This window comes from Cryptomeria japonica, chromosome 10 (assembly GCF_030272615.1).
Source record: "Cryptomeria japonica chromosome 10, Sugi_1.0, whole genome shotgun sequence".
In the NCBI taxonomy this organism is placed as follows: domain Eukaryota; kingdom Viridiplantae; phylum Streptophyta; class Pinopsida; order Cupressales; family Cupressaceae; genus Cryptomeria; species Cryptomeria japonica.
Window position 1 is genome coordinate 15988938 of NC_081414.1, and position 22772 is coordinate 16011709.

At 36.8% G+C, this 22772-nt stretch overlaps 1 protein-coding gene across 4 annotated transcripts in view; it reads right to left on the reverse strand.

Annotated features, from left to right (window-relative positions):
- Nucleotides 1-856: 856 nt before the first annotated feature.
- LOC131076715 (nicotinate phosphoribosyltransferase 1) overlaps nucleotides 857-22772 on the reverse strand; it is a 62641-nt gene continuing 40725 nt past the window's right edge. For all 4 annotated transcript variants that reach the window (XM_058014020.2, XM_058014017.2, XM_058014019.2 and 1 more), the window contains 6 exons: nucleotides 9647-9821; nucleotides 9192-9326; nucleotides 9002-9100; nucleotides 1667-1775; nucleotides 1224-1336; nucleotides 857-1143 (listed from right to left, as the gene is read on the reverse strand). In XM_058014020.2, the coding sequence (XP_057870003.1) occupies nucleotides 1066-1143; nucleotides 1224-1336; nucleotides 1667-1775; nucleotides 9002-9100; nucleotides 9192-9326; nucleotides 9647-9821 (709 nt within the window). In that variant the 3' untranslated portion in view covers nucleotides 857-1065. The remainder of the gene's footprint in view (nucleotides 1144-1223; nucleotides 1337-1666; nucleotides 1776-9001; nucleotides 9101-9191; nucleotides 9327-9646; nucleotides 9822-22772) is intronic.

Consider the following 22772-nt stretch of genomic DNA (forward strand, 5'->3'; position numbering starts at 1 on the left):
TATAATTCATTCATTTGTAAATCAATGAAATAGTTTTATTTTCATTAATTTTTTCTCTTTGATTCTGCGAGTTTACTTCTTACTTTCCTTGCTAGATTTTTACTATGCATGTTTAGATAAAATTTTACAGCTATTTACAATTAAAATTTATATTGTTTTTATACAATTTCAAATTTTAATCCTTGTATTCCAAAAAAAATCTTGTACAATATGTTTAGAATTATACAATATAATTCATGAGTCAGTAAAGTCGTTAATTACAGTTGTTCACTGCATATCTCCTCAACATTACATAGTACCATAGATTATCTTCATACTAGAAGATATATATATACGTGTTTGTGCATATACTACATACATATGCAATGCGAAGTTAATAAAACCCTCAATTATGACTACAATGTTTTGGACTCTCCATGCTTTGCTTTGTTAGCTACCTGTAGGTCCCATATCATGGACATTATTAAAAACATTCATTCATTCAAAGCTAAACCGACAAACAATGCTACCAAGGAAGCCTTTATTGTATGTCAATAAATTCATACAAATCAATGGATTAATGAAGACGTTGAAAGAAAAAAAATACTGTCAAACAAGAAAAGAAACGCATCATCGTAATTTACTATATAATTTTAGAGTATGCCAAAGATTGCCAAAGATTGCCTCTTTAAATATCGGCTAGTAGCTATTTCATTATCCTAAGTATTGTGAAATAAGTACTGTACACAAAATTGAACTGTTACTTTTACAATTGTTTCTTTTTTTTTTAAATTGGAATAAAGAAGAAATTAATTAATTTTTATTGGAATAAAGAAGAAAAAATACAGTAACAGCAATAAAACACAACAGTTACAGCTACAAAAAATCTTGATTCTTGTTCATGGAAGATGACTTCAATTAGTTTATTTTGAGCATTTGTTACATCTGGTTTCTTTAGGGATTACATTAAGTGCAAGACTTCCATACGTTTCAAGGCATAAGGTGCTATTTTCATCTTTTTTATTTCAACAAGGAAGAGCTGGATTAACATTTAATTAAAAACATACAATAAATAGTAATAAGCCTTCACTGCAACTCTCCAACAGGTGCCTCATTCAACCATAAGAAATGAATGAACTGATAAAGCTCCGCACTGACACTCACCTGAAACCAAAACAATTTTAATTTTTTTAATAGGAATCATCCACTACTGGGAAAATGTTTGTAAGAAGGGGCCTACCAACCTTATAAGGTGTGGGGTTTAAGCCACGCATGTGATCAGGCCGCATTCCAGCCAACTGTTTAATACATCTCTGTCTAATTGATGCTAATGTTGGCAAGGGCTCGCGTTCTTTACCTGCATCCAATGCAAATAGTATCAATCACAGTTCAGTTCATAAATAAAGATTTACAATGTTCAGAGTACCATCCATTGCCTTCTATTCTATTTCGTGGAATCCAAGTTAATCCTAAATAGGACTTGAACTGGGAGTGGACACGTTCATAACCACATAATGTTTAGAATATGAATCCGGCACTTACAAGCCATCCGTACATATTTACCCAGGGAGACTTTAGTATCTAATGCAGCAAGTTATTTTTTAAATGTATACTTGAAGTTGAAACTACTAAAAAGTAACATAGATAAAAGCCTAATTAACAATATAAAAAGAAGCACAACACTTACCCGAAGCTCCTGGCCAGTAGCATTTATAGAGTTCCTCCACTTCTTGTGGCACAACATATGCTCGTTTTGATTCACTGAATGGATGTCTACACAAAAGCCGCTCTCCTTCCTGTCCAATAAAAGAAATTAATGAAGGAGCTAAGAAAATAAGGCTGAATTCTATTATTACATGAATATACATCAAAGATGAGCTAATAAAATTACCAACATAATCATATCCTAAAAATAGAATTTAAATCTGAGTAAAGTGAAGAAAGGAGCCCAATTGAAACTTGTAAAATGCATACTTTGATGAACACATTTTGACTAGCAGCTTTGAAAGAGTGCTTAACTTGCAAACATGATTCTTATAATTTGGAGCAACCTACAATGATAAAAGCATCATACTGTTCTCTAAAAGTCCTCAATGGGATTTACAAACCACAATCATTTAGCTCTTCCATCATGGACTTGCCTTACGACATATTCTCAATCATTAATCAAGAAAGATTGTGGTCAAAAACCAATTTTAAGTTTTAAACCCAAGTAATAACAGTGTTTCTCCAAGTTTAGAAGACGGGATGAAAGGTTTTAAGGACAGCAATTTTTTCCAGATTTTGGGGAAGGCAGGGGCCAGAGGGCAGGTAGGGAGATTGGCTACTGGAATAGCATTTTTTTCCTTTTAATCAAAATCTATTGCTCTAATATGGTATAAGAGCTAGTTTTCTGTCTTTCCACTGTGAGATTTCTTTTAGCTATTATCTTTGTGTATCTATTCTCTGTCACAGAACTGTTTTAGCAGCTAAAAATGTGATCTCCACATTCAAGATCAAATGATTGTATGACGTACACTAATCAAGACAGTGAGGAGAGGTAAAGCATTGAAAAAATAAAGTAGAGAAGCAGATCCTGAAGGCTGTGGGCATGGATTTCATGACTAGAGTTAGATATCAAGTCCTGCATATAAGTTTATAACGGAAGCATAATTTCTGATGCACATTTGTATGCAGGTGTAGAACTTCATCTTGAAGATTGTCGAAGGCATGGCAATTGAAAGGGACTCTAACAGGCAATGTGGTAAAGGTTTTGCACAAACATCTGCATGCTAGGCTACATGAGGTGCCTACAGATTATTGATGAGGTGCAGATACTTTTTATTGCCAATAACTCTGAAATCTGAGCATGCAATGATTGAAGACAAAACCCGGGTGCAAGTGAGCTGGAGCTTGACCTGGATGATCTGGAAAATGAGTTGATGCAGCATTAGGAATCCAATTTTGAGCACAGCAGCCATGCACAACAGAAGCCAATGACGAGTCTAATTTTGAGCACAGTAGCCATACTCAACAGCTGGACAGAACAGAAAACACAAGCATTCAGCAGCAGTTGGTCAGTGTGTACCATTTTTTGTGGAGAGGTGTAAAGGTCGCATGACTAAAACATTTGTTCAAGCAAACAAAATCAAAATCCAATGGCATGCATAGCTGCAACCAAGGGCAAAAACTAGGGCAAAAATAATTCATCCCACCTATACTTATGGTAGTTTATTTAAATAATTGCAGTTTTATATATATTTTTAATAGAATAACACTTAGTGGCTATATTCATCCAAAACTTAACTCTGAATTGTCCTTTCAATTTCAAAAGCGATGTCTTGAAGATTTTGAGGAACTCATTAAAAAGGGAATACCTATGGAAAGAGCACTCATTAGAAAAGGTTTAATCAAACCTTATCACAAAGACAACAATGATTCCTCATCCAATGACAAACCTAAGTTTTGGGCTAAAAATGAAAATGTTGTTAATGATGTTATAACTAATGCCAAACATGTCCAAACCATACACATACCATCTAATCCACCAATCAACAACACAACATCCCCACAACCCCAAACATACCAAGACCTTGTTCCAAAGCATGCTAGCATATATTCCTCTCCACCTCAAGATCAAAGCATCCCTCCATCTCATGATACCTCTCCATCTGAAAATCCAAGCATCCCCTCTACTCAATGCCATGATCCCCTTCCATCTCAAGACCCAACCTTCCCTCCTAATCCACCTCATGGTCCATTCCTAATCAAGATCAAGACATCCCGCCTTCCCCTCATGGTCCCCTTCCTAATCAAGATCAAGACGTTCCCCCTTCGTCCCCTCATGATCCCCGCCAAAGTCAAGATCAAAGTATTCCTTCATCTCCATGTCACTATCCTAATCCATCTCAAGATCCCAATATTCCTTCCAATCCGACTCATAATCCTAATCCTCCACATGATCCTTATCCTTCACAAGATCCCATCACCCCTATCCAGTCTATCCATGAATTCCATACCTATCAACTTGGTTCCTCCACCTTCATCCATTATGGTTTCCTTCAAGAACTTATAATTCCTTCCACCTCCCAACCCCCTCAAAATGGACTCGCATATTGTTTCCAAAATAATCCTAGCCATCCATTAGCTCTCAATCTATGCCATCTCTCTCAATTAATCCTAACCATCCATTAACCCTTAAATCTTAGCCATTGATTATCCCAATCAAAAAACTATAAATTGAGGCATCTAGTCTCATTTTTTATCAATCTTCTATCATCCTACCCTTATGCTTCTATTTTCTTCTATCAATCTATCACAATCCTAACATCATGCTGCTGGTTTGAGCAACCACATTCCTCCCATCAACAACATCAAAAGAGAAAATCAAGTGGAGAAGGGTACCTCTACTTGGGCCCAAGCAAGAGGTGAAGGTATAATGGGTTTTGTGTTTCAATTCTTATTGTTTTATGCACTTATCCATCATATATTCATCCTCTCCATTTTTTAGTAATTAAGCTTAACCTTCATCTTTATCTTTCACCATTAATTATAAATTTACATTTATTTAATTATGTCTAACCTTATCCCTGAAACCCTCCAACTAAATCAATTAATTAATACCACTTAATTAATTGATTTAGGCTAATTAACTCTCGTTACCATTTTTCGTATTATTCAAATCCACCTCACCTCAATCCTTGCCCACTCAATACTAGCCCTTGAATCCATCTACATGGATCAATATCTAAACTTGCCATCATGTGACAAATGTCCCTACCCTCCTCTTGCTCACACGTGTGAGCATGAAAAGTCACATCATTGCCACCCTACCTCTTACACGTCACTTTCACAAAGCCTATCTCTTACACATGCACTTTTTGAACAGATTCCCAAGCAAATAATAAAGCAGCAAATGCCATGGCTACCATTGGTTCTTTGTTAGAGATGCCTGAAAACGGTCATAAGTGTGAATTGCTTGTTGAGCATCTCTTAATTCTAGCATATGATGTTCCAAATATAGAGATGGCATGCAAAATTGTTGGTCCAAATTCACCCTGGTATTAAAACATCTACGCCTACCTCCATGACAACACCATCCCACTTAATCTTACCAAAAAGCTTCATTCGTTGTTCCTCCCGCTACACCATCCTTGGTGATACCCTCTATCGAAAGATCTTCGATGAAACCTGCTTACAGTGTCTACACAAGGACGAATATCAAACAACACTATGCGAGTACACGAAGGAATCTATGGGGCACACTCTAGCGGTCTTACTCTTTTAAAGAAGCTCCTTAGAATGGGTTATTATTGACCTACAAAGGAACAAGATGCCTACCACTTTGTGAAAAAATGCTTACCATGCCAACAACATAGCGATTTGATACATGCACCATCTCAAGCAATGCAACCAATCATTACACTTTGATCCTTCTCTCAATGGGGGCTTGATCTCATTGGCATAATCCATCCCACTTCATCTAGTGGCCATAAATTCATCATCACCACGACCGAATATTTCACCAAATGGATCGAAGCCATCCCCCCTTGCCTATACTACTAGCAAACAAATTGCAACATTTATCCTCAATTATCTCATACAACATCCCTTTGGCTATCATAACTAATAATGGTAAACCTTTCAAAAAACCAAGATGTCTATATGCTTTGCCAGCAATTCAACATCCAACGTCACTTCTCCACCCACTCTAAACCAATCGCTGCATTAAACTTCCAGCCCATCTCAGTGAGCTGCACTCACAACTGCATAGTCGTCAAATAATGCTCTTGTGACACTATCAAGAATAGCTGTCCTTTCTTTCAATCTTGAAACATGCGCCATTTTTCTTCCTATCCTATGCTGAACAACACAGGCACCCCTCCATAGGCGCATGTGTCATTCCTCAATTGCATATGCCAATTAGCACATGCGCTAATTCCCCTACCCTACCCTCCCTGTCCACCCCTAGCCATGCAAACTGGATTTTAAGCCCATGCACCGTTTCATTTTTCAACACTTGTGCAGGTGCCTAGGCCCAAGCACATGCATCAGTCCCCAGGAGCACACATTGATCTAGCGATCGATATATGCGTCGGTCCCCAAGAGCACGCACCGATCTAGCAATCAGTGCATGCACCTCGAATTTGTCTTCCCTAAACTAGTAATAAATGCCTCATAAATACAAAACGACAGGCTTGGTTACACCACTTACTGATGCCCCTCACTCTAGTGGTCACTGGTACTGCCGAATGCGCTCCGCATGGTGCTCATGACGTGGAATATTCACCATCTTTGCTCCTTCCTCTCTCCTAAAATCTCCTAGTTTTCTGAGGAGCTTCCTTCATGACCAGTCACCCTGACTATAGGTAACCCTAAAAACTTGCCACTTATTTATCTTGCAACTAGTTGCAACTAGAAATCATGCCAAATGAATGCAAAAAAATGCAACTACAAAAAACGTGTTGAATACAAGTGTAAGTGTGGAGTCTAAATCATAAAACAGCCAGCAAATTTGAATTGAGACCAAATCTTGTAACTATAACCATACCACATTGAAGGATGTTTGATAAGATAAAATATTAAAATCCACAAGAGGTCAATCTACATGATCTAGAAAGCAACTTGTGCAAGGTGGTGAGCAAGTAAACCTTGCTCCCACATTTGTAGTTTTTTAGGTGTTTGAACCTTGTGTGTATGATGCGGCCAAAGGAAAATTTGAATGGAGGATGTCATGAAAGTTGAATTTCATACCTTGACGTAAAATAACGCTGGAGTGTTGTATAAATCACCCCAAGGGAAGAATCCCATTGGTTGCAAATGGTTGTATAAGGTCAAACGTAAATTAGATTGTTCTCTAGACAAGCACAAATCTAGGCTTGTTGCAAAAGGATATGCACAATAAGGAGTGTCCTATAAGCAGAAATTTGCCCATATTGCCATATTGGTAATCTTTATTATCACTCATTTTGAGATGGAAATTCTATCAAATGGATGTCAAGGTGCCTTCTTGAATAGAGATTTAGTGGAGAAGTTCTACATGGTGCAACCTCGAGGGTTCTAGGTTCCAAGAAAAGAACATGTGGTTAGTATATGAAAATCAGCACTTTCAAGATTTGGTTTTACGAGTTCCTTTGATCCAAATCTCTATATAAAAATCCCTTGTGATGACATTGTGGGGCTAGCTGTTTGTGTTGATAATCTTGCCGTCACCAACATTGTAGCAAAGGAAATTCAAAAGTTAAAATTTGATCTTTGTTCCATTTTTGAAGTTACCTGTCTCAAGCTCCTACATTATTGTTTAGATGTAGAATCATGGCAACTTAAGAATGCTATATTTGTATCACAAACTAAGTACATCAAAATTGTTCTAGAAAGATTCAAAATGTGTGAATTAATCCATCATCTAAACCTATGGAAGTTGGGATTTAACTCTTGACTAACACAAATTCACAACTAATCAATGAGTTAGTGTAGCATCAACTAGTAGGTGAGTTGACTTATCTTACTATTATTCAATCGGACTTATGTTTTGCAATAAGCTACCTTTCTAGATTCATGTCCAAGCCTCAAGAACATTGGCAAGTTGCAAAACATGTTCTTTGATATGTCAAAGGAATACTCACCTTTGGCATACTTTTTAGTACTCTATTAATTTACTTAATTCTATGCCATGTGGGTTTGTCATCTTTGCTAACCTTGTGGATCAATTGATACTCGCCACTCTACAACTAAATATATCTTTACTCTTAGACCATGAGTAATCTCATGGTAGAGCAAGTTACAACACACAATTGCCTCATCATCTACTAAAATGAAACATAAGGCAACTATCAACACAATGTGTATGGTAATGTGGTTGCAAAAAATCTTGCTCAATCTTCAACTTGGTCCATTTACATTGATTTCACTCTTTTGTGATAATAAAGGAATCATCAAGATGAAGAATTTAGCCTATCATTCTAGAACCAAACCTACTGAAGTTCATTACCATTACATCCATGAATTAGTTGATAATGAAGATGTATGTCTTCATTATTGTCCTTCAAAGGAGCAGCTTGCAAACATAATGACTAAACTACTTAGTAGATTTAAATTTGTCAAATTTTGAGATAAGCTTCCAAGGACTTGTTAGATATATTATTGAATTATTCATTAGCAATATTATTGAGATGGCGATTTTAACTCGATTAGGAATATTATTAAAAAAATTCTTTAATTTGTTTGTTTGTAAAGTTATTTCAGAAATAAAGAGCATGGCTTCCTTCTGTAATCCTATTTAATAGGCAAAACTACAATGAAGTTATGAACCAATACCACTTGAGACTCTATGGATTTGTTTCTGCTCAATATCTATTTATATTGTTCTAATAGAATTATGGTTGACAGGAAAACTTAACAAATCTAATTGAATACATGAAACAGGCATGCATTTAAAAGTTGTACATATAAAAGAGCTTGAGTGAGGACAGCTGACCAAGAATTCTGAAAAAGAATCAAAGACAGCTGTTAGGGCTCATAATTTCCTCCAAAGAATGAAGATTTGAATAGTCCCCTTTGTTGAGAGCCAAGGTCTAGAGGGAAGAAAAGATTAGAGATAGGAAAGTTTAGAGGTTATCCTAATTTGGTACATTGGGAATCTGACTTTTTTCATGGAAAATAATCAACTAAAAGTATCTCAAGCAATATTCTTTGATTCATGGGATATAGTCTACTAAAAATATCTAAGTAAGATTCTTGGATTCATTGAATTCTTTTCATATTTCAGAATCTAACTGCAGTGTTCTTTGTCATTCTGAAGAGCTTCAGTTTTACAGAGTAGTATTCCTTGATTGGACCCTGATGGACAGGAATTTCCCTTTCAACAATGTTTCAGTATTGGTTTCATGATGCTCACATTAATGCATTCGATTTCCTTTAAGAACATTTAATCTTTTTTCACCATAAAAAGTAACATAGAATCCGTGGAAGCCTGTAGAAGAGCAATTTTCTAATATCTATTCAACATAAATAAGTCACTTCTAAAATTAGTCTGAAATGCTACCTTTGGCGGCAATTCCTTCTCTCCAGTCATTATATCCACCAAAGGATACCCTTCTCTCCCATACAATCTATAACACTGTTTTTTACAGGGAATTGAAACCTGCACCAGAAAAATAGTTTGAGGCATCATACTTTGAAGCATTTATGTATAACGATGGAAAATATGAAGCATCATTGAACAATATTTCAACCTTTGAGACATCTTCAGATAATTTCATTCGAGGCTGCCCATTTATCTCTACCAATTTGAAAACACAGCCAAGGGCAGGCTGAGCAAAGCATGTAACAAGATGGGTACCTATCCCAAATGCATCCACCTGATGGCCCTGTAAATATAAGAGAATCTGTTAGCAAACTTTGATGCAATCAAAAAGTGTTTTAAATTGGAAGATAAACATTGGAATATTTTGTAAAACACTTCCCAAAACTTATATGATAAGCAAAGAGACAAATATTATTAAAAAAAAATACAAAGTGCAAAGATGAAAAATTGAACCCTGGAAAGAAGAGAACCTAAATTCCCTCTTAACAGATTGATGGTGCTATTCTAATTACATCTAAATTTACACCATCTGTGTTAACCAGTTTTCTGGCTAGCTAATTATTCAATTTTAAAGGAAAAACAGTTCATCTAACAAAAAGTTACCTGTTTAGTCAATGCATCAAGTGTTTCCTCATTAATATTATTGCTAGCAGTGATTATCATCTTCCCAAAATCCGGAACAGAAAATTCCTTTTCAATTAGACAAAAGAACTTCCGGGCCCAAGTAGATAAATATGCAAGGTCACCTGAATCCAACCTTATTCCATGTGCTTTGTATCTGCACCATGAAGAAAGAGTGAAACTTGTCATTTCTGCACAGCTTTCATCTTCAAGCTATCATAGGTCCATTAAATCAACAAAGGACATAATGTTACCTATTAATTAATGCCAAATTAGAAAAGCGCATGTAGTATTGAGAACACTAAATAAGTACCTATCTTTGCATCTACATATTAAGTTGGAAAAACTCATCTTTATTTTTACCCTTAAAAATTGAAAACTATACATATATTGATGAACAAGTTCTTTCAGTCATTATCAAAAATAAGATCTCACACTTCAATTCTAATTAGATTTGTAAGCTCATTCAATTCTGTAGAGTTAAGAAAATACACCACCAATGAAACCACCGAACATGATACTTGAATTTGAATGCTAGGGTATCACTAATGGAAATGATACAACACCAAAATTTAAAAAGACTTGCATTACAAGCAGAACTACGTTTCCCTACATTACCAGTAACTATGCATCTTTATGTCCCTATTAATGGGGTAAGAGACGTCAATACTGAAAGAAATAATACCAAAGCGAAAGGTATTTATTGATCAAGAATCTCCTTGGATTCCTCCTCCAACAGAAGAGATCAAATTGAATTTTGATGGGGATTCTAGATGTAGTCCAAGGAAAGCAGGTGTTGGCTTTGCATTAAGAGAGGATAAAGGGGAGTTTAAAGGTAGAAGCTCTCTTCCTTGGAAATAAAACAATCAATGAAGCAAATGGTGAAGTGCTTGTGACAAGTTATGGCTGAAACAACATCCAATATAGATATGTGAATTTAATCATTTAAAGAGACTCCAAGATTCTAATAAATGCTATCTGTGAATAATATTGTCCAAATTCGAAGTTTGGGCACTATGTGGAGGAGGCGTTGTTGCTAGGTTCTAATTTTGTAAACCTTAGCTTTCAATCTAAGATACCAGATTTGTGGCTGTAAGGCAAGGTGCAGATCCGGGTTCGAGCCGGGTCTGGCCCTAGATTCGCCGTCAGTTCGGCCCCGTGCAAACCAGAAAAAGCTCTAAGTATTTTTTGAAAAAAAATATACTCTACAGGTTCTATTCCTCCGTCGTCTCTTTTCCAGCTCCGTCTTCCTCGTCCCCTCTCTTCCATTGCTTTCGAACTTCTGTATTTATTTTTATTTTAGCATTATTTTGACATATTGACATATCATTACTTATTTTATTTTAGCTCTGTGTTTGCATATTTTATTTTCCTTGGGTACAGGTATTTATTTTTATTTTAGCGTTATTTATACTTTATGTTTTGTAATTTATATCCTTCGATTTACTATTTTTCAAATTTAATATGTAAAAATTTAATACTTAAAAAAATTTAAATTAAACTATTATTATTATTTGTTTTGGTCGATGAGGGATTTTGACTAGAACTTTGAACCAGTGGGGTCACAAAGGGGGACCCCATCCCCGAGTACATCATATTTTTATGATTATGAGGTATTAACACCTGCAAATTTATCTCTTTTTGCTCCTTGTCACTCCATACATTCTCCTTATCACTCCATCCATCTCTCCTTATCCCTCCACTCACCTTATCGCTCCACTCCTCTCCTTATCTTTCCATTCCTCTCTCTAAGCATCTCCTTATCTCTCCATTCTTCTCTCTCCTTATCTCTCCACAAGTCTTCCTCCCTCCTCCATACTCCATTACAGGCCTTTTCCTCCCTGCTTCTCCATACTCCATCTACCGAACACCATTTCCAGTCAGTCAAATGTTGTCGGACTCACATATCGCGCCAAACAGATCATTCGTCGACTTCTTCAACTCCGTCGCACGTAATCACCTCTGACCTAGCTCCAGTGTGAGCACTATCAACAGACTCCATTGCGGCATATGTGGGCGCAGATGTGAGGGGCATATTCTATTGAACATTGGACTGGGCAAGATCTTTTCCGTCTTCAGTGTGCATGGTCTGGAGATTCGAACAAAGATATCCATTTCAACACGGATTGCAACAACCACTGCACTGCGGGGTCAACCCCTATAATTGATATTATTAGTAATTATATTTTAAATTAAAAGTTTAAACACATTTTATTATTTATTTTGTTTTAAATTTTAAATTTATTAAATATTAAAACATATTAGTGTATAATATATTATAATATTACTAATATAATGAAATATATATAATAATATTATATATATATATATATATATATATTTGTACAGACGTACCCGTACCCGTTACCAAGGAAAATAAAATTTTGTCGTACCCGTGATTTCGTATACGAACCAGTAACTTAGCTTTCAATGTTGCAAGTGGAAGTAAATGGGGTGGCTATCTTTTTGGCTAAGCAAGGTATAAATCAAGATCTTTCAACAACTCTTTGTAGCCATCTCCCATATAGTCTTGGAGAGGAATTGAGCAACATTTAAGTTATAAGCTTGCATAATTTTTTGTATTTTTTGATTGTTTGGCATGGTATAGAAGAGGCTTGTAATTTATGGTCTGTCATGATGGAAGGAGAGAAGACTATATTATCTTAGTGGTGCATTCTTTTGCGATCGGTTATTTCATCTTTGTGCAAATTTAGTGTTATTTATATGACATCTTGCATTGTACCAAATTGGCTTGGTGGATATTGTTGATGTGTTTTTTACGCACATGCAAACTCAGAATAAAATACCAAAGTATATTATCCTCTCTTGAACAAAATCTCTCAGATGCTGAAGATTAGCTTAAGGATCACTCGAGAAGACTCCAAGGTTCATGAATATAGGGTCTCTATGTGTGGATAAGTTCATTGGTTTGATGTGATTATGCTGGAATCACAAGGGGACTTACATTCGAATACCTGAATGCTTGATTTGCTGGAACTTAGGTCCTATATACTCAATTGAAAGATAAAAAAGAGCAAAAGAGGTAGGGTTTGAGAGAGCCTGTTCTAATCTTAAGAATGTAGGAAGATGAATGAATGGCTAGATGGAATCCTACTAAGCGAGGTCTCACCATCAAACTGAACAATTTGACACAAGCTCAGTGCAATCTTCTAAGGACATTTCAAGGATGTTTGAATCAATACCATCAAACATCGATTACCATTCAAGTTAATGCATAAGCAATGAATGTAGAACGATTCGAAGTTAAGCTCATGTTATTCCAGTTGACCACACAAGGCACGCTCACAATCAGTAAGAGGCTAGTGGTATGGACTAGGCAGATTCCACATGGATATATTCAACAACTTCTTCCATTCAATCTAATTATTTACAATCTAACATGAAGATCCAACAAGAAACCATGCACATTGTAAGGAAACAACACTCTTCACCATAACTTCAATGAAAATGGAGTTCATTTACAACTTAGGCAGCAATTGCTGCCTTCTCTTCCTACTCTACTTTAACTTCTATTCTATTCTCTTAAGGCTATCTACTGACTATTAACTCACTATCAGGTATTAATTATTCTCCAACTATTCGCTATTAACTATTAACTCTTACAAATGAAGAGCTTGAGCCTTTTACAGTGCTCTCAATACAATTCAACGGCTCAGATCAATTTGAGATCAATGGCCAAGATTTTACAATGAAAACCCTAATTAGGGTTTGTTACAACAAACTCTCCTTAGCCAATGAGAAAATTACATTCAGCGAATGTGGACCAATAGATGCCAGGGGTGGGTGCCTCAAAGTTTGTGCCATCATGGATGTAGACCTTCCCTGATTGGTGAGTGGTGACTGGGACGATGACTAGGATTCCACCTCAACTTGCACTTGTAGAGTTGACTTGTCACCATGAAGGGATGTTGAGAGATATCTCTTGATACTCAACATTATCCAGCTCGCTCAAAGTAGTGGTGATGGGAAGTATTGATATAGCTAAGTCTTTCTTCCATCCTTGCTTGCTTGCCTTGGAGTGATTTTATGACTTCTCCTTAAGACTCCTTTGATTTCTCTATACCTCCAGGGTGTGGTGAGAATCTTGACCATCTTGAGATCTTTTCCCTTTGATGTTCTTGTATTCGCATGATGAGGCTTTTGAAGGCAACTTCCTTGTATCTTGTCCTTGGTGTTGAAACTTTCTCCATGAGGTCTTTACTCCAATCTTCCTCCAATGTTTCTTCATTTCCTGCAAAACAAACAAATGGGCATCAATCTCACATGATATATAACCTTTACACACTCCCACTTTGACTTAATTTCTTATTCTACATGTGCAGGTCTGATATGTGCTTCTATAGGGGAGATTGCTCCTTTTGATAAGTGAATTCACTGTCTAAGAGGTATCCTTATTGTCTAAGGGTGAATCTGAGCTGTCTAATGATGAAATCTGTCTACCTTGATCATCAGGTCTGCACCTTCAAAGTCTGATTTCGCCTTTGTGAGAATGATATTATTGCTTCTTTGGTAAATTCGCCTTGCTAATGATTGAATTCTTCTCCACTATACTTCATTGTCTTGATCTTGAAATTCGTTGACTGTTGGAGCTGCTTACAAAATTCGCTGATAAGGAAGATAATGTTTAAGTTTGATGTTAAAATGAGCTTATGAGGTTCCTTTTATATGCGATCTAGGGTAGAGATATGTTTCTTAGAATGCAAGGCTGACCTGATTTAGTGTGAAAAAAATGTAAATTATCTTTCATAATGGTGGCCGACTTGGTAAAATTTACTTTCCTTTTTAACAATTTGAATTTTGAATTTCTTTGGGCGGCAAAATACTTGCTGCTTGGGAACTCATGCAAGTTACATACATTTTGGTCTAAACAGTGATTTTGCTCCATGTCCTTGCTAAGAACAAGCCCTAAATGGTCAAGTTCGCTCTCTGTCCTTCCTAAGGACAAGACCTATGTGGAAAAAAATCACTCTCTATCCTTCCTAAGGACAAGACCTAAATGAAATTTTTTGCTCCTCGACCTTACTAAGGACAGGACGTATAACAAATTATCACTGGCTGGTCTTTGCAACGTACGCTCTCATTAACTTGTTTCATTTACTTGGTGATCAAGATCAAGACAAAGGGTTCGCTCTACGTCCTTCCTAAGGACAGGCCCTATAACAATTGAATTCGCTCCACGACTGGGCTTTGGACAAGACATATCACACATTTCGCTATGTGTCCTTCCTAAGGACGGGACCAATAACAAAAATTTCGCTCTCCGACCTTAATGAGGACAGGACCTAAATAACATATTTCGCTCAATCTCCTTTGCAAGACACACTTTTTGTTAAATTGCTTCATTATTTGAGCGATCAAGGTCTAAACAGGGAGTTCGCTCTATGACTGGCCTAAGGATAAGACCTATAACAAACTTCGCTTTGTGTCCTCTCTAAGGACAAGACCTTTAGTATGGGTTTCGCTCTCAGACCTTGCTAAGGACAAATTCAAATCGTTCAAAAACTGAGGCAAGGCAAGACAATTTCGCTCCATGACCTTGAAGAGGACAAGAACTATAATCAAATTTGCTCTTGGTGACAGTCCCAAGGATAGGTTCAAAATATAAACATTTTCACTCTATGTCCTTTCTAAGGACAGCCTTATAACTTGAAAATCCGCTCCCTGACCTTAAGGGGGACATGTCTTAAAACTTCGTTCGCTCCAAGATCTCTCTAAGGACAAAACTTGTAGATGAATCCGGTTCATGCTGATGCAAGATTTAATGAAGAAGAAGAAGGTCGCTTACCCTCCTTAAGGAGAATTTCGCTCTATGACTGTTGTAAGGACAAGGTTCCAAAACAGATCGCTCTAAGTCCTTGATGAGGGTCAGACTTACAAGATGCATTTGGTCCAAACTGATGCAAGTTAAGTGAAGAAGCTCGCTCACCATTCTTGAGGAGAATTTCGATCTATGACCTTAGTAAGGACAAGATCTAAAGTGCAGTTCGCTCTTGGACCAAGGTAAGGACAGGCTTGAAAACAAAATTCGCTCTATGTCCTTGATGAGGACAAGGCATGATAGATGAAACTCGCTCTCAAACCTTTGGAAGGTACATATCTTCAAAATTCGCTCTAGGAGTTTTGCAAGGTACATAACTTGATGAATTCGCTCTAGACAGGTTGCAAGGTACATGCCTTTAGGAATTCGCTCTGGGACCTCTCTAAGGTACATGCATAATGAAATTCGCTCAAAAGGGCAAGGTACATCACTTAGAAAATTCGCTCTAAACCATCAGCAAGGTACATACATAGCCTTAGCAAAAAAAATTTGCTCTAGATCCCCTGTGAGGTACACCATTTGGTGAAATTCGCTCTGAGAGGCTTGCAAGGTATATGCCTTAATGAAGAAGTTCTTAACAAAGTTCATCACTTGGCTTTATCAAAATTTTGCTCTAGGCTCTTTACAAAGTACATGACCTTGTGTTAGGTACCTTGAGTGAGGTACATGCCCTTGTGGAAACTCTTCACTCAACCCTTTCCCCTGACTTGACGAACCTTCTGGCTACTTAAGAAACTCTAGCCCTTCAATGCAAAGACTAATAGCGAAGACCCTAAGACAACATAGGACTGAGCAAAAAGGGCTAATCCTAAAAAGCGAAAAGTGGGGGTCCCCATTTGCAATGGGGCGATGTGTGAATACCTCACAACAGATATGTGCTAGGCATGCTCATATTTATGATGTGTGGAAGTTTCTTGAAAAGGGCTTTTAGTGGATAGGTAGCAATATTGGGCCAAACTCTACTTTGTTGTGCTTATTTAGTTGGGTTTCTTAGAGGCACTATGTGCAGTGATTCCATCAGGATATAAGAATGGCATGTAAGAGGAAAGAGAATAAAGGGAGGGACTCTCACCGCAAGGGTCTTGTATCTGACCAATGCTTACATTCCATTTTTTATTGCAGCTTGAAGGCAGCCTGTTAAAGTTGTCCTTGGTGACAATGGTCTAGGTATTGATGGCACACAATGCTCCAAAAATATATACACCATTCATCATGGCGAAATTGGTGTAGGGGGGTCCAAATGCAGTCATGACAGTTGGGTTTACATGGCCTCTATGTCATTCATTGACATATTTAGCTAGAAGTTGCCTACAACCATACAATATCCACCTATGGCAATTCAATGCATCATGCAAAAAGCAAGTTGAAATTATGCTAGGAGTTTAGTTAGATACTCTTAATCCTTTAGCACATCCAAGTTTATCTACCATGGAAGAAGTGGTGGGCAGAGGAGAAGCACACTACACTCCTCAAGGGTAAAAAGTGTTACTAGGACAAAGGTCCTAGAAGTGGCTATTTTAAAAGACACTTTTATAATTTTATGACTCTGAGGAAAAATATGAAATTATATTATATTCCCTTGTAAAATTACGTAAGACAAATTTGACACAAAAGAATCTTCTTGCTTATTTTATCAATTTCTTCTTGTAGAGAATGAAGATGAGTTCTTTTTCTTGAGGGTCAAAACCCTTTGGCAAGATGGCTTTGGAGACAAAAGTCTTCCTAGCCATTTCAGTGATTTCATCCAAAGATCACCATAATGCTTTATGCACCCAATTTCAGTTTAATGTTATCCAAAAATTTCCAATTATTTAGAATTTAGTTGTGGTTTTGAGGTATTTTTAGACTCTGAAGATTTCAAGTTTTCAGATGATTTTGTGGTGTGGATATTTAGAAATACAAAAAGTGTTAGTTTATTGTAACTTAGTGAGGAAAATAAATAAGGATTTGAATCCTTATAGGGCTGGGCCCTTCTTCTTGATGTAACGTGGAGACTCAGCTGGGTTCTATTCCCATGTAGCGTGTGACCCTTAAATAGGGTAGAACAATTAAGGTAACGTGTGAAGGTTAAATATAAAATATGGGCCGACCCCAAAGGAAAACTTGCACGTTAGAACTCATATATAATAAAGTCATTTGCCATTCAATACACACACAAAACAGCGAAAAAGGATATCTGCTTTAAAGGTGCGAAAGTTGTTACTGAACTTGGCGAATTTGTTCAAGGAGATTATAATGAATTTCTTCAAGATCATAGCGAATGTTGTTGCTGTTGATAGCAAGTCCTTCAAGGTGCAAATTTGATACTCTGTTGTTGCTGATAGCAAGTTCTTCAAGGTGTAGATCTCATACAAACCCGAAGCAAATATATTCACTTGAAGGGCAGACTTATTCCCTGTGGAAGTAAGAACCTAGTGCAAACCTGTTCATGATAAAGAAGCAGATCAGATTTATGCAAGTGTGCAGAATACAAATCTCAGATCTGAGTTGCAGCTAAGTACACATTGTTACCTTTTGGAATTGAATGCATAATCAGACCTATGGGTCTTTATTGCTGGGTTTTTCCTCTTAGGAGGTTTTCCCAAGGTATTCGTGTGTCATGTTTCATTATTGTTCATCTTTATGTTTATGCCTAATTTTGAAAGTCACTAAACTAAACGGCAAATCAATTAAGATTCAGTTTCTGAGTTTTCCATTAAATCTGAAAGTCTAATTTCAACAAGGTATCAGAGCCCTAGGTATGTATAGAGGCTGTAATCAAATTTGTGCTTCCTTCTAACCTGCTGTTCAAAAGTTTTGTCCCCATGGCTTCTTATATCAGGTCTGAAGATAGGTTGGAAGGTCACACAAATTTCTCTTCTTGGAAGGTCAGGATAATGATGGCATTGAATGATCTTGCTAAATATGTTAGCAAGAATGCTAAGGAACCTGAGGGTGCAAGTGAGAAAGAAGATTGGAAGAAGGACTTCCAAGCTCAAAGGATAATAATAGACTCCGTCAAAAATCATTTGGTTCCATCCATCTCCGTGAAGAAGTCCACCAGGGAGATGTTCTCTACATTGGAAAAGATGTACAAAGTCAACAATACCAGCTACATCCTTGCCTTAAGGAATCAGCTCTCCTACATCAAATTAGAGAAAGAAGAACCTGTTGCTGCTTACTTCATGAGAATCTCTGAGCTGAGAGATCAACTTGCCACCGTTGGGAAGAGCATTGAAGACAGTGACTTATCTATGACTGCCCTAAATGGTCTTCCTCCCTCTTGGGAACCATTTGTTCAAGGAATCTGTGCCACAGTTGAGCTTCCTAAGTTTGATCAATTAATGGGAGATTGCATTCAAGAAGAGTCTCGGCTGGCTACGAAAGGAAAAATTAAGAACCCTTATGATGAGCAACATGTCCTCTTGGCTAAGAAGGAAGGCAGCCATTGGAAGAAGAATGATTTCAAGAAAATAGAGATTTCAGCTCTCCTACCCCTCCTTCAAAGAAAAGACCAAGAGACTTATCCCACATCCGATGCTTCTGATGCAACAAGCATGGCCACTTTGCAAGGGACTGTCAAATTCAGGATGAGCAAGAAGATGCAAACATAAATGAAGTATCAAATCCTCACAATCGTGAAGATTTCCTCCTTTAATCTATTGGTTTGTTGATCCATCCTTAAGTTAAATTCTGTTTTAGATTTAAGTTTGGTTCCAACTTTAAATCAGAAATTTGTTGTGGATTTATCTTCTAGATAGGGTTTTAGAGGGAGTCCCATGACATCTTTAAAAATACTCTTTATCTCAGTAAAATCTTATTGCTGGTTTCTAATCATTGTGATCCATTGCTCTAATGATGGAATTGATATATGTGTTACTTGATTATTGCAAATGTTTTCCTTTATTATATTCTATGTTGAATTTAACAAATGTTCAGGTTATATTCTATGATACATTGGGTGTATCATCCACCCTCTGCGGAGTGCAAGGTGGTAGTGCTCGCTCACCCTCTGCGGAGTGCAAGGTGAGTCCACCCTCTGCGGAGTGCAAGGTGAGTTCATCCTCTGTGGTGTGCAAGGTGACAAGTTGTTCTTCTCAGTGAAAAAGCTTATGTATCCTCTGCAGTTGTGCATGATTTATGTTATATGGTTATATATATGTTTGAGTATTAATTATTGCAGGTGTGCATATGGAAAGGTCTCTGTCATCCTCTGCGGATGTGCATGATGAAAGATCATGGTGTTACATGCAGGTCCCCTAGAAAGTGTAAAGTTATGAAGCGTTGGCTTCATCCTCTGCAGGCATTGCAAGAGAAGATCATGTAAAGGTTCATTGTAATGTAATTGCGTGATCAAATCACGAATTGTATATTGATTGTACTATTAGGGCTGGGCCCTAATCTTAAACATTGTAATTATTCATGCCCTGGGATTGTCCATGTGAATTGGTTATGTATTTATTTTCCTCCCTAGGTAAGAGGGAGTGTTAGTTTATTGTAACTTAGTGAGGAAAATAAATAAGGATTCAAATCCTTATAGGGCTGGGCCCTTCTTCTTGATGTAACGTGGAGACTCAGTTGGGTCCTATTCCCATGTAGCGTGTGACCCTTAAATAGGGCAGAACAATTAAGGTAACGTGTGAAGGTTAAATATAAAATATGGGCGCCAAAATATGGGGCCGACCCCAAAGGAAAACTTGCATGTTAGAACTCATATATAACAAAGTCATTTGCCATTCAATACACACACAAAACAGCGAAAAAAGATATCTGCTTTAAAGGTGTGAAAGTTGTTACTGAACTTGGTGAATCTGTTCAAGGAGATTATAGTGAATTTGTTCAAGATCATAGCAAATGTTGTTGCTGTTGATAGCAAGTCCTTCAAGGTGCAGATCTGATACTTTGTTGCTGTTGATAGCAAGTTCTTCAAGGTGCAGATCTCATACAGACCCAAAGCAAATATATTCACTTGAAAAGGCAGACTTATTCCCTGTGGAAGTAAGAACCTAGTGCAAACCTGTTCATGATAAAGAAGCAGATCAGATTTATGCAAGTGTGCAGAATACAGATCTCAAATCTGAGTTGCAGCTAAGTACAAATTGTTACCTTTTGGAATTGAATGCATAATCAGACCTGTGGGTCTTTATTGCTGGGTTTTTCCTCTTAGGAGGTTTTCCCAGGGTATTCGTGTGTCGTGTTTCATTATTGTTCATCTTTATGTTTATGCCTAATTTTGAAAGTCACTAAACTAAACAGCAAATCAATTAAGATTCAGTTTCTAAGTTTTCCATTAAATCTCAAAGTCTAATTTCAACAAAAAGAATATGTATTGGTGCAATGTACCAATTTTGTTTGTGAGAATTTATTTTTGAAGAGTTTTGAGTTAGATTTGAAGAGCTCATTATGAAATCTTATTAATTTGTAGCAGCTGGAGGGAAGATTCCCTTATTAATTTGCAGTCCATTTCATAGTCTAAACTCTAAAGTATTGAGGAAACTACTGTCAAAGTGCTGGCCACCCAATCTTAAGACAGCAACTTTAGTTAGCGAAAAGGAAACGATGGGAATCTAAGGAGAATTGCAGCCCTTGGACTAGTTAAAGGTTGTCATGACTCATACCTATACAGTATGGCTATTCATCATGTGAGGTCATCTTCACATCTATCATGATTAAAAGTGATGTACTATGGTGCTAAAGGGAATGCAGCCTCAGTCTGCTGTTATTACTCTTTCCAGCCTGTTGAGGACATAAATTGATGATTTTATTTTGATGTTTAGTTTTTCCTTATTAATTACTTCATTGGTACTTGTGGTACAGCCATTGTTAGGTTTTTCAAAGGTTCAGTATTGACTTTCAGGCCATACAATTTGTTATTTACAGAACTTTCCGCAGCTTTTCCAGCAGCCATTTTAGAGTTTCAGTTGTGTTAAATGAAAATCATAATGAGGTTTTCTTCTTTATATGACAGCCAAACCATTTCAGATTGATGTTGATAATATAGTCTGAGCATTGTCATTTCCAATTTACTTTAAGATTTTTGATATTATATCATTTCAAATCTATCCCATAATATCTCTGTCACCCTAGATTGTTTATCATCAGTGGTATTGAATTTATTGCAACAAAATCTTGGACAGTTCACCGCTGAAACCATGTTATGATTGTAAGAAGGTCCTAGATGGTCCATTATCAGATTCCATTTTTATGTGTCTGTCATTATCTGTCATTTTGGCATCAATTCAAAATTGGACAATATAATCTGCCATTTTGGCATTGATGCAGTTTGCTTTATCAAACATTTTGGCATTGATTCATAATTGAATAAATATAATCTGCCATTTTGACATTGACTGATTATGTTATATGCTCTGTTAGTTTGATACTCATGTAATCTAGATAGCTTGCTGCTAGTTAGATTGTGATTACTTGCTTGTCCACAACCTGATTTTTGTATGCTCGCACCTTGCCTACATCAGGATCTTGGTGATCAAAAAGAGCTTGGGTTTGTGTTGATTGATTTCAAAAAAAAAATGGTGAATTTATACCAAGAGTCCTGCCAGGTACATTACATTAGAGCATTAGCTGAAAGCAGGGGTAGGGTATGGTGGTTTTAGTGTAATGGCTAAGGCCAGCTAACTTGTTAAGGAGCTTGTTGACTTATAGCTATGTCTATGGATTTCTCCGTGTTTTTATTTTGCTTCTTGGCTCTTTGTGGAAGGGTTTTGCATTGGGGGCGGCAATAACAAAAGTTGAATGTTTTGGTTTCTAGAAAGGGATGCAATCTATTTTGTTGGATCCTCTATTATTGCTTGTATAGGAGCTCTATAGGCTTCATGTGTTGCCTGATTTTTTAATGTGCAGAGTATTTTGGTGTCTAGGTGGTGGCCCCATTCCAAGGGTGACAATGGTAATCTAAAAAAACATGTTTATTCCACTTAGTGTATGTAATATTTTATGGCTCTATGAGCCATTTTACTGTTTGTCATTATATATTTATTCTAAGATAATGGTTTATAACTTTCTTGGGTAGAGGCCTCTATAGATTCCCCTAACTAATAAAATTGAAAAAAAAAATGCATCTCTATAAAAATAAATTTTGGCAACACCCAATGAGGTGGATGTGCATAGAGAACAATTATGTATAGCTTCACAACTAGTGATTCAGAATCAAATTGGCACTCATTACTCAAACTCTTTTGAAATTGTCCACTACGACACTAGTAGAGTTGAGAAGCCATATTGTCATAAAACATTCCTTGAAAAGGTTATAAAGCCACTTGAAAGGCTTTA